The sequence below is a fragment of the Daktulosphaira vitifoliae genome, unplaced genomic scaffold, assembly GCF_025091365.1.
Source record: "Daktulosphaira vitifoliae isolate Bord-2020 unplaced genomic scaffold, ASM2509136v1 Scaffold_3, whole genome shotgun sequence".
NCBI lineage: Eukaryota > Metazoa > Arthropoda > Insecta > Hemiptera > Phylloxeridae > Daktulosphaira > Daktulosphaira vitifoliae.
The window spans coordinates 36,544,219-36,562,143 of NW_026099574.1; the positions used below are offsets into that span (position 1 = coordinate 36,544,219).

At 23.8% G+C, this 17,925-nt stretch overlaps 1 protein-coding gene across 8 annotated transcripts in view; it reads left to right on the forward strand.

The window, feature by feature from the left end:
* LOC126901961 (venom protease-like) overlaps nucleotides 1–12,845 on the forward strand; it is a 79,527-nt gene extending 66,682 nt beyond the window's left edge. For 2 of the 8 annotated variants that reach the window (XM_050678941.1, XM_050678946.1), the window contains exons 4-7: nucleotides 10,697–10,842; nucleotides 10,906–11,168; nucleotides 11,231–11,397; nucleotides 12,470–12,845. In XM_050678941.1, the coding sequence (XP_050534898.1) occupies nucleotides 10,697–10,842; nucleotides 10,906–11,168; nucleotides 11,231–11,397; nucleotides 12,470–12,640 (747 nt within the window). In that variant the 3' untranslated portion in view covers nucleotides 12,641–12,845. Of the gene's footprint in view, nucleotides 1–8,753; nucleotides 8,905–9,080; nucleotides 9,300–9,365; nucleotides 9,473–10,696; nucleotides 10,843–10,905; nucleotides 11,169–11,230; nucleotides 11,398–12,469 lie in introns of those variants that run through there. The other 6 variants (XM_050678945.1, XM_050678940.1, XM_050678944.1 and 3 more) reach the window with 5 other exon arrangements.
* The last annotated feature ends 5,080 nt before the right edge of the window (nucleotides 12,846–17,925 follow it).

Below are 17,925 nucleotides of genomic sequence, written 5' to 3' on the forward strand. Positions count from 1 at the left end.
AAAAAAAAAAAAAAAAAAAAAAAAAAAAAACACATCATAGTAAAATTAATACCTTCTCCGCTTCGCATCGAAGCTAATATACGTTAAGCAAACGAAGAAAAATTTTTATAAAGATCATTTTTTCATATTATGTTTTATTTATTTTAACAATTGAACATAATTTTTAATTTTGCACGTTTCAAAATTTTTAAAAAATCCAATCCAACCGAAAATATTAACTATTCTGCCTTGCGTTACATGTTCATAGCGAAATGATAATACATATGTGTTATAAGTGACAGTATCAATCGTATTAGTTACATTCAGTACTATCTTGCAAGATATAAATATGTGTTAATAATAGAACTGACAAATAGTATGGCTAGCCCATTTCAAAACTATATTTGAGTAGACAATTGACACAGGTGAATTGATGTCTAATAGTAGTTACTTTATTTTACTTTGTAAATTTTTTTATTACATAAATATGTGAATACAAATTTTACAAATTCATATTTTCATAAACAGTAAGAAGTCAAAAATAATCATTCACTTACTTATATCTTTTCAAAAACAAATTTAACAAATCATATACCATGATGTATGTAATAGAAAAATTTAAATAATAATTTATTTAACAATTTATTGTATTATGAGTAGTGCTGTGAAATATATGTATTTATAATTTTAACCACCAGCCAGTATAAATTTGTATTAATTGACTTGAAAACTTAGTAATGTGTTTTTTCTAGGTTATAGTTTTGGGAGGATTTAGAACCTCTAAATCCTCTCAAAAAAATGCGTCTAAAGTTACAGAAAGTGGCTAAACTCTTTTCGTAAATAAATTATTTATCTATAGTTGTGTATTACATCATCCAAATTAGGATCCAAATACTTGTTTGCAATTAAAAAATCCATCACATCTGAATTGTAAGCATGGTGTTCTGCAATCAAGATTTTCTAACAAAAATTTTTTTGACATTTTTTACATAAACTATAAACATATTTATGAATGTTCACTATAGATTTAGAGGGATCTTATACTACGGCGCTTAAAAATGATGACCCATTTTAATTTCCAATTATAATTTATTCAACAGTCTAGAGAAGATAATTATTACAAATATTTTTATTTTTATTTAATATACTGAAATTCTAATTTTTAATTTTATTCCGGTTGTTATAGTCACATTTTATCATACGGAAACACAAATAATTTGAATGATTAATTCTTACAAACACATCTGTACTTGTGGAGTTTTTCATTTGGATTAGGTATTTGTTCGCATTTGGAATATCCACCACATCCAGGTTGTAAGCATCCAGCTCTGCAATAGACTTCGCATGTTTTTCTACCGGGAATTTCTCTGCCTTGAATAACACAAAAACTACCGAATATAGAGAAGAATTCATCCAACTGCTCGGTATATGTGTGATTTTCCGCGGAGTCTACAAGATCATTTTTGTTTTCCATAGTAGAAGGTAATCCATTGACATACAAAATAATGCCAAAAACTACTGTAAAAAATAAAATGATTTTTGAATTCATTGTTGTTGTTTGATAATGTTGCCGGTAGTCAGTACGTTACAAAATAAGAAACAAGATTGTGTAGTGTTTGTGTACATTGTGTTGAGTATTTATACTCATCTTCAATATTTTCTAAGAGTTTTTAAAAATTGCTGACGCATTAATAAAATAATTAAGACGATAATTCCCGTTTAATTATCAAAACTCGCTGCCCTAATAATAATTAATGTATTTATAAATTACTAATTAAAGAGAAAAAAATTATCAGAACATTTTTGGATAAAGCTTCGTTATCAAATTTAAAATTGTGTTCCAAGTTATTGTTACATATTAAGAAAAAAATAATTTCACGTAATTAATAATTTAATTTAAGCCTGATGAAACTATAATATACTTTAATTTATTTTTTATGCATTAGCTATAATTAATTTTGTTATGAAATAACTATTACAGTCGTATTGGTGCAGCAATTGTACATTAAAGGCTAGCACAACTTGTGTATAGAAAATATAGTTAGTCGTATTTTGACATAAAAAAACTAAAGTAATTAAAATTGTTAAATCTAACCGAATTATATTTGGTAGAGTAAATCATCTAATATCCTTCTTTTCGGCTTTCTATATTAACCCAACCACGGGTATAACTATCCAAGAATTCGCACCCCTACGGAATTAGATGAAGAGTATAACAATTTCAAAATGTTATTGCAGAGATTGTCTTAATGAAAATTTCTGGGTAGGCATATGCCGGTTATAAATAACAAGGTTGTTAATTTCATTTTTTAATAACTGGGTTTTTTACCCCTTAACTTTATTTTTATCTTGTATTTATTAGTTTTAATTTAAAATATTTGATAATTATTGGTGATTATACTGAGTGATTGATTTTTCACTGAAAACTACATTTCTCCTACAATAGTAATAATTTTAAAGAATTAGTTATGTATAATTTTATTCATTATTCGATTTATAAGAGGTTATATTTTTAGTTCATTCCTTTTATATTATTATATTCTTACATTTTACTATTTCATATTTAGAAATTTTTTGCTTTAAAAATTGTCATTAAAATGTTATTGATAATCTTTTCTTGCTTTGAAATAAACAACATTATATAAAATTACAAAAATCAGGAATCAAAATCACGTTTCTATATTTTCAAAAAATATAATATCATTTTATATTTTAATAATAGAATCATTCATTTAGTAAACAAATAAATGTATAATTTTTTCTTTTTTAATAAGGTTTTGTAATTTTACTGATAATGGTTGTGTATTACCAATTTTACATTTTTTATTTTAAGTAATTATTAATTTATAACAAAAATTAAAACAAACTTTATATTTGATACAAATTAATGATATTTTCAAGGTAAGATTTGAAGAAATCTATATTATTTTAATTTTTTGAATTTTTATGTAGTTCATAAAAACAGAATATCTTTATACAGGGTGTTAGTAAATGCTATGTCACGAGTAGTAGGATGATATTCAGTAGGATCTAAAAATAGCGAAATCGAAAACTAAAATTTCCTATCTCCAAAATTGGGGGGTTTCCGGTTCCCTCACTTTAAATTTTATTTTCATAAAAAATAAACATCACAACGGTATTTCCCACGAAATTTTCATACAAATTAAGTGGTCATTCGATTTTTTGTAACTTTCGTGCCCTCCCCTGAACTTTGGGTTCAAAATTGTAAAAAAATTTCATTTTAGTGTGACCTATCAATTTGTATTGAAATTTTACTGGGAGTTTTGTGATGCAGTTTATTTTTAGTTTAAACGTTTACATAATGAGAAAAACTGGAAAAACCCACAGATAATGTGATATTTTTTTAATTTCACAAGTCTTGTATTATTTATTCAAACCGATTATAATTTTTATCATTAAAACTGTTATAAAATTTTTTTTTTCTTTTTAGATCGGAAAAATAAAACAATCACAAGATTGAAATGAATATTTTAAACTTTATTACAATAGGATAATTAGAAATAATTATTATGATGTAATCGGCACACTACTTTTTCCCGAAATTAATCACTAATGAGAATATGGTACATCACTGAGTTTGTTAATATTTATTTAAATGTTCGAAAAATACTGTTTACTATTGATTAGTCACTAATTAAGTTGCTAAAAACATTAGATTATTTTTAAAATATAGCTTCTTTTTTATGCAATAAAAATACATAAATTGCAGTAAAAACGAATAACCTATAGTAAACAAATAGCCTGTATTGTAAAACGATTTTAATGTGCGTCATTTGCTAAAAATGTAATTTAAACTTACACTTTTTCATTTATAAAACGACCATTTATTTCAAGTTTTTTGTTATAAAAATTTAAATAAACTAATCTTATAAACAGTATTTCTTTTTTTTTTTTTTTAATAAAAGACAGTACATCGAGAAAAAAAAATACCAATAGTATTAAAATACTAAAACACAGCACGACTATTTTTGGTTTCGACATGTATCAGCAAATTGGCAGCGATCTAAAAAGAAAAATAAATGATAATTTTATAACAGTTTTAATGATAAAAATGATAATCAGTTTGAATAAATAATAAAAGACTTGTGAAATTATAATATAATCATATTATCTGTGTGATTTTCCAGTTTTTTTCATTATGTAATCGTTTAAACTAAAAATAAACTGCATCACAAAACTCCCAGTAAAGTTTAAATACAAATTGATGGGTCACACTAAAATGAAACTTTTTTTCAACTTTGAACCCAAAGTTCAGGGGAGAGCATGAAAATTACAAAAAATCGAGTGACCACTCAGTTTGTATGAGAATTTCGTGGAAAATACCGTTGTGATGTTTATTTTTTATTAAAATAAAATTTAAAGTGGGGGAACCGTAAAACCCCCCAATTTTGGAGATAGGAAATTTTAGTTTTCGATTTCGCTATTTTTAGGTCCTCCTGAATATCATCCTACTACTAGTGACATAGAATTTACTGTATATTCAATTAAAAAATGTCTACTCGACAAAAATTCTTAAATTAATTCTAATAAGTTTGGCCATATCTAAGTATAAATATAATGCGTTTATTGACCCAAAAACATTGAATTTTAAAAGATCAATTTAAGAGTAGCCAATTTAGGTCCATTTTACATTTATGTAAAAAATTAAGAAAGAAAATTGACTTAAAAGAAGACTTATTATGGTAATTTTTTATCATTAGTTACGAGATAAAATGCTTTAAAATGCTACTCAATATATGTATTTCTAACAGTCGTTCATACTCTGTGTAATTTGCTCCTGTTTAAAATTAAGTAAAGATTAAATTACCATAACAGATATAATTCACTACAAATGAAACATTTCTATAGATTATTGTATAAACAATTTTTTATTTCCTAATTATATTAGAATTCTAGTATAAATCTTGATAATTAATTCAACACATTGTATTACTTGTACACTGAAAAAAAAATACAGCCAGCAATTTTTTTATCTTTAAATCATTTAATTTTTGTAACTCGAACAATATATTTCTTTGATGTATAATTTTTTTATCCACTTATCTAAAATTTTTATTTAACTGACAAAAAAATATTGTTGACTTTAATTAACTATAAATTTATAGGTTTTACTTTTTTTTTGTTTTTCAATATACGATATAAAGGTTAAATGAAAGTTAAAATAAATAGATAAACATTAAAAATAAAAACGTTATAAAATTATGATGTCCTAACATTTTAGCTTCGATGCGAAACTGAGAAGGTATTAATTTTACTATGATGTGTTTTTTTTATTTTTCATTATTTTTTTTTTTTGTGTTTGTTACCACTTTTACTCAGTTCTCACCGAACCGATTTCTTTCAAGGATACGTCAAAATATCACAAATGTATACAGTCGAAGACATTGCCCTCAAAAATTGACAAAATTTCCCTTATTCCAGGAAATGGGAGAAATCTCTAAAAATATTAAAAATTTTAAAATCGCTAATTTTCTACTTATTTCTATTTTTTTACTTAAAATTCCCATAACTTTTTTAAAAATGACAAATCGATATAATTTTTTTTTTATAGATACATGATAGGTAAATCTATTATTTTGTATACATTTTTTATAAATCTGACTCTTTATCTGCCCACAGAGGGGATTCTATATGACAATTTTTTCACAAAAATTAACTTTTTCAGCTTATCTTTTAAAAGTGTTCCAGAAATACTGACACTTTTATATATATCTTAAATTAAATCTTATGTAATATACTTTATTATGGAAAAAAAAACTTTCGGACTTTATTTTGTCACGCGGAGAAAATGACTACCAAATGATATTTTTGTGTGAAAATTCTCGATTTTATATTTTTAAATTTATATTTATATAACTTTTTGAAAAATGTATAGATCAATAGGGTTTTTACATGAGAAGTGCTATTTATATACATCTTTCATTCAACATACTTCTTTTTAAATCGAACCATTTCCCTTTATACGTGGAGGAACAAAAATAAAAAATGCATATAGAATGTAGAACTTTTTCAACTTAATTTTTGAAAATGTTACGAAAATACTGACACTTTTATGTATATCTTAAATTAAATTTTATGTAATATACTTACTACGAACAAAAAAAAATTCAAACTATAGATTGTCTTCATGGTGAAAGTGGTTACCATATTCAAAAATATTCTATTTTAGAGTTATAATTGATGGTTTTGTATTTTATTTTATTATAAATAAAATACAATACCCAACCCAACCTTTATAAAAGTTTTTGAATTAAAAAAAATTTTAACTTATTTGATTTTTATCTCATTTAGATTTAATAACTTCTATAAATATTAAGGATCTCATTAATGTAGTCTCCTTTCGTGTGAAGATATTTTTTATTCATATTAAAATTATTTTACTATGATATTTTTTTTTTGTGGCTCTCATTTATTTTCTCAGCTCATACTTGACCAATGTTTTTTAACGATACATCAAATGATCACAACTATTATCTAGTTAAATATATTACCCTCAAAAATTGAAAAAAAAATCCCTCTATCAATTAAAAAGTTGCTTAACCAGCTTTTTCAATACAGACAATTAAAATCATTCATTTCTAATATTTTTAATGTATTTATTGTCGAATTAGATTTGATATGATAAAAGTATTCAACTGCCAAAAGTAAATAATTTTACTTTGTAATTTATTAATTTTTTAACTCTATTTATGTGTGTTACTAACAGTCTATAATATTCCAAATTTTTTGGTAACATGTTGCTATATAAATCGTTTCTAAAAAAAAATTATTTTTAGTTTCAACTGAATTGAACTATAAATTCTTACAATTATAATCAAATTTTATAATACGCTTCTTAATTTAGTAGATTTTTCAAACAACTTTTTTATTGTTTTTTTTAGTTAAAGTAAGTCATTAATAATAATTAATTTCTGAATATTTCAATTGTAAAATCTTTTAAACACTAAAAGTTACTTAGAAATGAATACTATGATTTCTATTTAAGTGATCAATTACGGTAAAAAAATGCAAAAAAAATATTGAGTTTTTCTGGTAAATTTACAGTAAATAGTAAATATAAAATTTCCTAGCTGCATATTAATATTATCAATACAATTTTTAATTTTCTTATTAATGATGTAAATTTCAAACTTGCAAGCTGAGCTAAAAGTTATGGTAACAAATTCAACTTTTTTTGATTATAAACTTTCAAAAAATCAAATTTAAAGGACCAAATATATAGGTTATAAGTGATATTTTGCACTGATATTTTTTAATATATTAAAAACCATAATCAATTATAATTTAAAGCACTTATTTTTTTTGTTTTTAAATAATTTTTTTATAAGTAAATACTCATTTTTTAATAATTAGTAATAATATAATAACTTAGATTGATAGAAAAAGTCTAATTTCAGTATTGAAAACAGTGCATAAAGTTGATTTAGATCAGTATATTTTTGATTCTGATGAAAATTCTTTGTAGACCAATGTATTTATTCATATGTAAACAAATTTTTTTTTTAAGTATTGCTCAAACCCTTTAATTTTTATACATGTTTGTCATAGAAGTAACAAAATATACTATTTTATCATTTTTTATTATTTCTTCGTAAAAATTAAAACATAAAATTATTAAATATTGATATCATGCTATATTTAATTTCTATAATAAATATTTATTCATAAATTATACTTTTAAATCTAAGAACTAATAATCAGGATATAATTAAGGAAATAGGGTTCATGCTGTTTTTGTAATAATGCGCCAATTTCATAGAATTAAATACTATCTACAGATATGCATCGAAGCGTTTCTTATGATAGTGATTTTAATCACTGTCAGATATCATCTATACTTGTCCCAACTATCTCATGTCCATATTGTGCTGTGACCCCACTGTGCTATCATTTTTTTTTCTTAATCAGGAATGAAATATAGATTTCTAAGCTAACTTAATTTTTACTTTGAAAACTACAATAAAATTGTTTTTAAAATCTCACTTTAAAAAATATATATTTAAAGTTTTTGAGGTAATTTGTAAATACTAGTCAATTTTATGTAAATAAAATAATATACTTGTAGTTTAAAATAAAAATATTGATATTATTATGATTATAATCTGTACAAAATTTCGAACATACTTGTAATGTTTATCCTATTTTTAGGCTTTTAAATATTTTTATCATACTTAAAAAAGAGGTACTATAATGTAATCTCCTAGAGACTAATCGCCTATACTGTGGGTCATATAGTAAGGTGTCCCTGTCCATTCCGTTATCTTTTCTATTAAAAAACGTAAAAGAATGAGAAATTGCTATTAATAATGTTGGGGTGCTAGGCATGTCTCGACATACCTGTGCACAAATTGCCATTGATTGAAGTGTAACAAATTCCATAATATTAGCATTCGCTCATTCATCGTTTGCAAACTAAAAGACTCTATCTTTAATGAAAATTGTGTATATAATAGAACTTTTTGGTTCTCGTATCATGAATTAATTATTGCAATAATTAAAAATTAATTTTCAAACTTGGCTTAATATTGATAACTGAAGGTTAAAAGTCAGTTGTAATCATTACACACAGTTGATTATGTTTATGGGAATTAATTAGCCATTGAAATACCATTAATTTCGAGTCTTAATAATAATTAATTAATTTCTAGCTTATATGATAAGGTAATAAGGATATGCATTTATTTGCTATAAATTGACGACTATTTCATAAACTGCATCTTTTTTAGAACGATAGACTAATAAATAATAAATAATAAATTTTTTTAAAGAACATTATATAATATACATTTGATTTTATTCTCTAAAATATGTCTAAACTAATTATCATATTTCTAAATGTATTGCTCAATTTGTATTTTACTTTCAGTTCAGGAAATAGCATTCTTCATTTAAATCTTACCGCAGGTACTAACTAGTTGTACAAAAAAAATTTTATTTTTATTGATTCTCTTCTTGTACGACTATTCAATTTTTATAAATAAATTATTTACACTACTCTAATGGATAAATTATAATTTTATATCCAGTTTCCATTAGCTGAATAACTTAATTAAATTCGGTACTTAAATTATATTATACAGGTGAATTATGTCTAAAAGGAAATAATGAATTTACTTCCAATTCTTATTGCCGCCGTTTTGACGAATGTCCCGAGAGTAGAAGGCAAACTCCACAACACGTCGTTCCTATACTATGTTCGTTTAATGATTCATATCCTATAATATGTTGCCTACCAAAGGACTATGAAACGAAACGGCCAGGAAATACGACCGATGATCAAAAACAAGTGGCTAGCAAAAGTAATTGGCTGAAATACCTTTGATTGTCCATGTTATTATAGTGTTTTTATAATTTATTTATTATAGTGTGTCATAAATATTCTAAATTTGTTCATAGAATACCGGAAGTTCCAGATTTTGTGCCTTATATTGTCGGTGGTAAAAAAGCTGTACGTGCCGAATTTCCTCACATGGTAATAATTATCTGAATATAAAGTAGTCCATTTATGAAACGTACGTTCGTGAACGTTACGTTTTAATTTACATAAATCAATGTGGCGAACGTTGTTCATGAACGAACGTTCGGTTGTAACAAATACTAGACACCATCCGATAGCGAACAGACGGCTATTTATAACTGTAAAACGAGTTAACCTTCATACCGAACTTTTAGGTTAACATATTTACCTAAAGTATAATTTTTAATCGGTATTTTATTTCATTGATTTAATAAATTAAACTAATTAATTATTTACTAAAAATATTTAAGCGGAAATAGGGGTGCGTGATGGTCTAAAATCATTCATTTGTTTCCCTAATTAACATAAAAATAAATATTATATAATGACATATATTTTTAATAATATAACTAAATATGTATATAAGGTGTTCAATATAAATGAGGAAACGGGTTGTTATTGTTCTCATTGTTAGTAAAAATTTACCAATTCCCTTACTTTTAGAACTTTATAATTGTTCAACATGTTTTTATTTAAACAATTATTGACACTAGTTGATTATTAATTTGTATTATTAAAAATTATTAGGTTCAATTTTTATTTTACGTTCTTATATTTAAGAAAATTAAAGTCTTTATATTCACATTTAATTTATAATTTAAATTTCATGAATACCTTTGCACAATATCGATTGTTCAAAGCAGCTTACCCATTTAGAGAACTATTTTTTTAAATAATTAACGCAAATTAAATTTTAAATGTCAAATGTATATACAATATTATATACTCAACAAATATTTGTTTTATACATTTAAGTATTAATTTTTTTAGTTTGTTTTGACATGCATTTAAAGATTCATTTTCAATTTTCAAAATGTAGTTTACAGTGCACCAATGACACATAACAATAGTTTCTTATCTTATTAAGTGCAACATCTATATTATAATCATTTAATTTTTATAATTTCCAAGGGTTTACCTTCTTTAATTTTTTTTCCAGACTGTGTCAATGTTTGAAATTTGTTAACGAAGTTAAGGCTTTGGTTAAGGGTGATATTTATGAGATTGTCCGGTGCGATAAAATATCTTAAATTAACCCTAAATACGTATTAATTCTTTTTCTTCAAAATTTTTAAACTTTCACTTTGATAAACTAATAGATAAAAAGTTTATTATGGTCTATCATGTACAAAATATTGAGCGTTTAATTTATGGTAATAGTTAATTTTATCCTTGCAGGCTCTTATAGGCTTTGGAGACACGATTGAAGAAGTTGATTGGACTTGTGGAGGCTCATTAATAAGTAATAATTGGGTTTTATCAGCTGCGCATTGTGTTGAGTATGTAATATTGCCGGAGGATATTCATATAGAAGGTGTTCCCAAGTATGTTTCTATTAATTGAAACAAATATTTTTAAATGCTTAACCTTTTTTTTATTTTACATAGCATTGTAAAAGCGAAGTGGGTTCGTCTTGGAGCTTTATACGTAGAAGATAGTAGTGATTATAATTTTCGTAGCGATTATAAAATAATACAAAGTATAATTAATCCAAACTATCAAGAAGACATTTCATACAATGATATTGCTTTATTCCGGCTAGATAGAGAAGTTCAATTTTCAGATTATGTCAGACCTATTTGCTTAAATGTTGATAAATCCCTTGAACCCCAAAAAGTGCTGGCTACAGGCTGGGGCAATACATCACCTGGTAAGACGATATTAATTTTTGTATTTAATGTTGGTAAATAAAAAAAAACTTGAATCTTACAGGTGGAGATTTTAGTTCTTGTCTATTAAAAGTTGAGTTAGACTATATACCAGTTTCATATTGTAATAATACCTATTCTTTAAATGTGATAGAAAACTTAATATTTGGAGTATTTGATGAAATTCAATTATGTGCTGGTAGTTACCAAGGAGGAAAAGATACATGTCAGGTAATATGTATAATAAGTAATATAGGATGTTTCAAAAACTTCATATAATTAAATTTAATAAATCTAACTTTATTGATTTAAGTTCAATAACCATTTGACGAGCATAATTATACACATATTCTTAGAAATATAAGTTTGTCAAGTTTATTTGTATTAATAATGAATTTATCTAGGAATCTATTAGAAGGATACAAACACACAAATCACAAAATGTAACAAAAGGACTAACACACAACACAAAACTCTNATGTAACAAAAGGACTATCATACAACACAAAACTCTTTATATGAGCTTTGCTATATTACTTTTACTATGTTTTTGTAAATACTAGTCAACTACAAGTATTCAGCTAAATTATTATAGGACTAATAACATTAATGTCTCAATTTCTCAAAGCATATAAATAAATATATTTGACAAACTTATCTTTTTGCTAGTATATAAATAAAATTATTATAATAATTTGTTACTAACAAATCTAATTTATTTCATTATAAGAAAATGGTCAAATTTGACATTGTTTCTTAATATATTGAAGATTATATTTTGGCTCATACAATTAACTAAAATAAAAATTGAATTTTAATTATTTAATAAAGGCCATAAGTATATATTATATAAGGATTTATTTCTAAGAGCAATTATATTTTTAGTTAAATAATTTTTTCTATGTATTAAAATTTTTTTTAATTGTATTCAAGTGGAACAGATCTCACTGACAACTCTCATACTTTTATCTAATAAAATTTTTCTCTTTTTATTTTCTATAAATTTTAGCTTACTTCTTGAGCTATAATTTAAATTTATTATCATTAATTAATCTTTTTCTGTTAATAACTTTTTTGAATATTTGAAGATATCAATTTTATATTCTAGTTTTAAAGAAAAATATTGATTTTATATTGATTAAAAAAAGTAAAAAGTGAAAAATCCTATATGTTAATACATAAAAAAAAAAAATACACGTACATATCTTTCATTTTGTGTTGTTTAACTACTTTATTGACATTTCCCAACTGAAATAATAGAATAAAACAAAAAAATATATATGATATTTATTTTTATTTATAGGGCGATTCTGGAGGACCTCTTCAAATAAAACACGCAAATTACCCAGGAATGTATACACAAATAGGAGTAACATCTGTTGGAAAATCATGCGCAGATAAAAATTTTCCTGGTGTTTACACAAAAATTTCCAATTATATCTCGTGGATTGAACAAATTGTATGGCCAAATTAAATACTCCTAGTGTAAAACAGAAAAATTAAGGACTTTTTTTACTTAAATATTAAAATTTTTAAACTACTTAAAATTATAATCATTTTTTTAGTTTTCGTTTATAACTTCTTAAAATATTAACTAAATTAGAGTTTTATTATCATTTGTATTTTAGAATTAAACTTCATTAAATATGAATATAAATTATACATACTTTGAATAACAATTATTATTTTTATTTAAAATTTTTTTTGTAACGTACCTATTATTATATTTACACGAGTCTTTTGTGCGGGTCTCAACTTTAGTTAATCGTCGAAAGTTTAATAATAATTTTCAAATTAATAAACTCCTGAAAGGAAATTTATTTTATGAATTTAGCAATAAATTACTTATATCTGAATTGTTATTCGATAAAGGAGAGTGGACAAATATTAATATACACATATCTACTTATTACGTTAAACGGGTCTTACTACCAAACACATTTATTAATTAAATTAGATTGGAGTAGTATCAATAAATTCATAAAATTAGGTATAATGTTTGTTTTATATATATTTAAATAATAAATCACACATAATGTATTATTTTAGAATTAAAGAGAAAAGAGAATAACTGTACTCAAAGATATCCGATCAATTTATTGCACTGATTAATTAGTTACGCTTTTAAAACTATAGTAAAATAAACTATAAATAAACAGAGTATACAAAATATAAACGTTCTGATGATTTGTCTATTATAAGTAATCGGTCTTCCAATTCAAAAATCACGTTATTTTCGGTAAATGTGATACATAATTGGTTTCAATTACAAATTGAAGCGTTTCTCGACAGTGATTTTAATCATTATGTCAGACATGAAACAGTATTACTCTAATGTAAATGTTTCAAATCCACAACGCGGGTTCTCGACTGTACTTAACAATTTAAACTTAGATTGTTTAAATTCGTATTGATGTCAATATTATAAATATAATAATATTATATTATTTTTGTTTAGTGTTTTCATAACAAAATATACATGTGGAGATTCTAGTATTATTAGCAATGCAATTATTTATGACTAACTAATTTATGAATAAATATCATAGACAATTTAAAGCATAAATCATATGTATGATGCCATTAAAAAAAATAAAATTGATACTTCTATAAGTTATTTGGAATGATTTAAAAAAGTTAAAAATTAAAAAAATATAATATAGCTAACAAATCTAGAAATGTGTATAACTAAAAAAAAATTTGTTTTTCAATATTATATTTATTTTTGAGTAATTAAGTGGTTTTTGATAAACGGATCATTCTATACATAAAATGTAATTCAAAAGATATTATCTTTTGAATTACATTTATGATTTAACAAATATTTCATAAAAATACATTGATTGTTTGATTTATAAAAATATATTGATGTGTTTAATGTATTTTACAAAATGTATTGTTTTATAGAACATTGAGTCTTAACATAGATAAGTTAAGATAATATCTGATATATTAGGGGAAATACCTTTGCTACGAACTAATAATGTTCCAACATTTATATACTTCGACATTTGACAAAGTATTAATGTTCCGAACATTTGGTACTCCGTACATCTGATACCATAATTACGATGAATTTTACTCTGACATTATGTATAGTCAACATTATTATTTTATTTATATACCTATTTTTATTTAAATATTTACTATCTATATAGTGAGATGTAATAAGAAAATAGTCAAATTGTGAAACTTTTTTTGACAGTGTTTTTATATGTTGCTTTTGTTTCAAGATGATCCTCGTTTGAACGACTTTCAGCTTTGGCGAAATTTAATCGATCTCGATTGGGGAATAGTATGACACGGTTCCATATATTTTGCGATACGTTTGATACCCAGTCCTCCGTTTCTTTTATCAGCCGCCTTGTGCACATCGCAAGACCAGCCTGATTAGAGTACCCTCGCTATCTAACTATAGTGCAAAGTCTATCAATCTATCTATCTACTGGTCGTGGTCGACCACCAAGAGCCGGCGGTGAACGCTCTCTCCAGTATCAAACGTTTTACGTGCATATACGCATTCTAATCTTTCAATTTCCTTTTAAGTTTTTTTTACTCCTTATAGCATTGTTACCTGAAGGTAAACTTTGTTTTATTTTATTTTAAAAAACGGGACATTTTATCGTGTTACGGTATTGTCTTTTTTTCCTTTGTGATGTTCAAATATAATTGTTGAACTGGCCAGCGCCGTGTTAAAATTCATTATTATTGATACCTATTTATCGATAATAAGATTATCCGTGTCAAGTATCGATCTGGAATCTTGGAAGTCCCCGAGACAATTTTCCTCAATGACCACAGAAACGATTTGCTTCATGGCGAGAAAAAAGTCTCAAATTTAATGCGGACTCAGGAGGTCCTCATTCAATCATCTCAACGATAATGTCGTAGTAAAATCCAAATTTTTGTAACCAGTATTCGTAGTAATTATTGTCAGAGGATTTTATACAATGTCGGAGTATATGAATTTCGGAACATTATCAGATCGTGGTAATCCCTTTATATTATATATTATAAAAATAAACTAGTAATCACAAAGAGGATAGAAAATTATAATATTAAAAACCAGGAGTTTATAAATGTTGATAACGAGTCTCAATATTTTAGCAAAATAATGTTATCGATTGATTATTCAATTGTGGATTCAAACACTACTAAATTCTTATCTAATTAATGTTGTTTGAATTATTGTGACATTAATATTTTTTAAATAGAAGTAAATATCTATTTATCACAATAAAACTTGTGCAATTCAATCTTGATTAATTGAATATACAAATAACAAACAGCTTGTTTTTATCGCCATGGTGATGATGTATGAACAAATAGCTAACGATCCACAGTTATTGGCTACAGCTAATGCTTTTGTTGATGATATTATTGAAACCGCTAAAATAGAGGCGGCTAAACGAAATTTGGTAATGATTGCAATATTTTTTATTTCAACGTAATTTCATAATTTTTTTCATTTTTAATACCTTATTAACAGTGTTTATAATAAATGAATATCTTTTTTTTATCAATATTATATGTTTAACTTATTTTTAATTTGGTAAGTTAAGTATTAAGCAAAGCGATATAGATAATACCATATGTTTTACCATTAAACTCTATTGAAATTTCTAGTGTTTCACGAAAAGTTTTTCTACTTCAAATATTAAATTATAATATTAAGTTCATAAAGAACTATTATAACTTAACAGTATCCAAATTTAAGTGATTGTTTAGGTAGTAAAGGAAAAGTTATTTTTGTTAATTATTCAGAATTATTTTGTTTGTTAATTGTGTACTCAGTTTTTTATTGATTTGCATTATTTATAAATTTAGTTGTTATTAAAACACAATTGGACTGGTGTTTTAGAGGGTATATTGTATTGATTTGTAAAAGAGTTTACTATACCTAATTACCACATTACAAGTACTGAATTTATGTTTACCTTAAAGTATACAATTGTATACTTTGTACAAAAAATACTTGCATATCTATTATATATATATATTCATAATTATCTTACAAAAATACTACTTATTTTATTGTGATAAAATAACAATTGTAATTTATAGTTGATATTTGTTAATGTATTCTTTAATATTTATAAACTTGTTATATATTAAAGCATTGATTTAATTTTTTTAGACAAAATGTAATGGCGGATCACGAATTTGTAAGTAAAATTAAATTAATTTTTTCAATTATTAAGTGATACTATAATCCAAATATATTATAATATAATTCTTTATAGTTGAAACAAATTTAAAAAAGATAAATGAATGGCAAAATCGAGCCAAGGGTGCTTTTAGAAGATTTATGACATCTGTTTGTATAAGATTTCAAGATCTAACATCCAAGTAAAATCTTTTATAAGATATTTAGAAATTTAGTTACCTGCACAAATATGTACAATCATTCCTATTTGAAATGTTAGCACAAATATTATACAGAATAAATTATAATTTATGTAAAAAATCAATAATAAATTATGTTCAAACATTATTGCAATAAAATAATTAATGAAATTATAATNAATAATAAATTATGTTCAAACATTATTGCAATAAAATAATTAATGAAACTATAATTTTTAGCATATGTTACCACTATAAACAAGCAATAAATTATTGTTAACTGATATATAAATATAAAAGCTAGTTATTAATATTACTTGATATAATTGTTAACTAGACAATTCATAACATTTATCTTAGTATTTTAAACACTGAAGTATGATTCAAAATATCTTGTATCACATCTTAAATATAATCAAATATATACTATGTGAAAAAAATTTAATTATTTCATGAACATAAATATTTGGAATTAGTATAATTACTTGCAGTGTATAAATTATTTCTTTATATAATTTTGTTAAAACTAATTATACATAATCATTAATTAATTTCTCTTGGAAATTAATTGACATTGTCCCGAATAAGTGAATATTTTAAGTTAAGTCAATAATTATTATAAATAAATATTCTTTCATAAAACAATAAATTAAAATTAGTGAGTTTTATATTGATAAAAAAAAATTGTAGATATAAACATATATATATTATAACTAATCTTTTAAAGGGTCACTGTCTAAAGGGTTTTGTGTGATTTAATATTTATGATATTTTATTGAATTTTAAGACACTTTTAATAAAAAAGTTAAACAATGTACATGATTTATTTTGTCACAATTATGTAATATTAATATTAAAAACCTGTATTTTATCTATCATTATTTTCTATAATAATTATATGTTAAAAAAAATTAGTAATATAGTTTTTTATTTCTTTTTAATCACAATTTTTTTATAAATATTTAAGAATAAATTGTTTATAAATTATTGAGACTAACTTTCTAATGAATAAGAATGAATGAAATTTTTAAAAGTACTATAATTACTGCTCTTTTATATTTCATAATTTAGTTAGTTATTTATTATTTATTTTTATTTTTAGTTGTTTCTATTGCAGTTCAATCAAAATGTAGTCTACTACCTTTTGGTTTAAACTTTTAATTCCATTATATGTCATTTATTCATTTGAAGATTTCTTATTTTCTTCATTTTATAATTTTACAATTTGTATGTAATTATTGTAGTTGTAATAACTTTCAGATTCTTAATTTCTGTAAGCTTAAAGTTCTAAAGAAATATTCTATGTTTAAGTGTATTAAATCAAATCAATTTATCGTTAGAAGACTAATTTTATAATATAAGTATTAATTAGATTATTAAAATTAGTTACCATTGAAAGTGTACTAATAATCT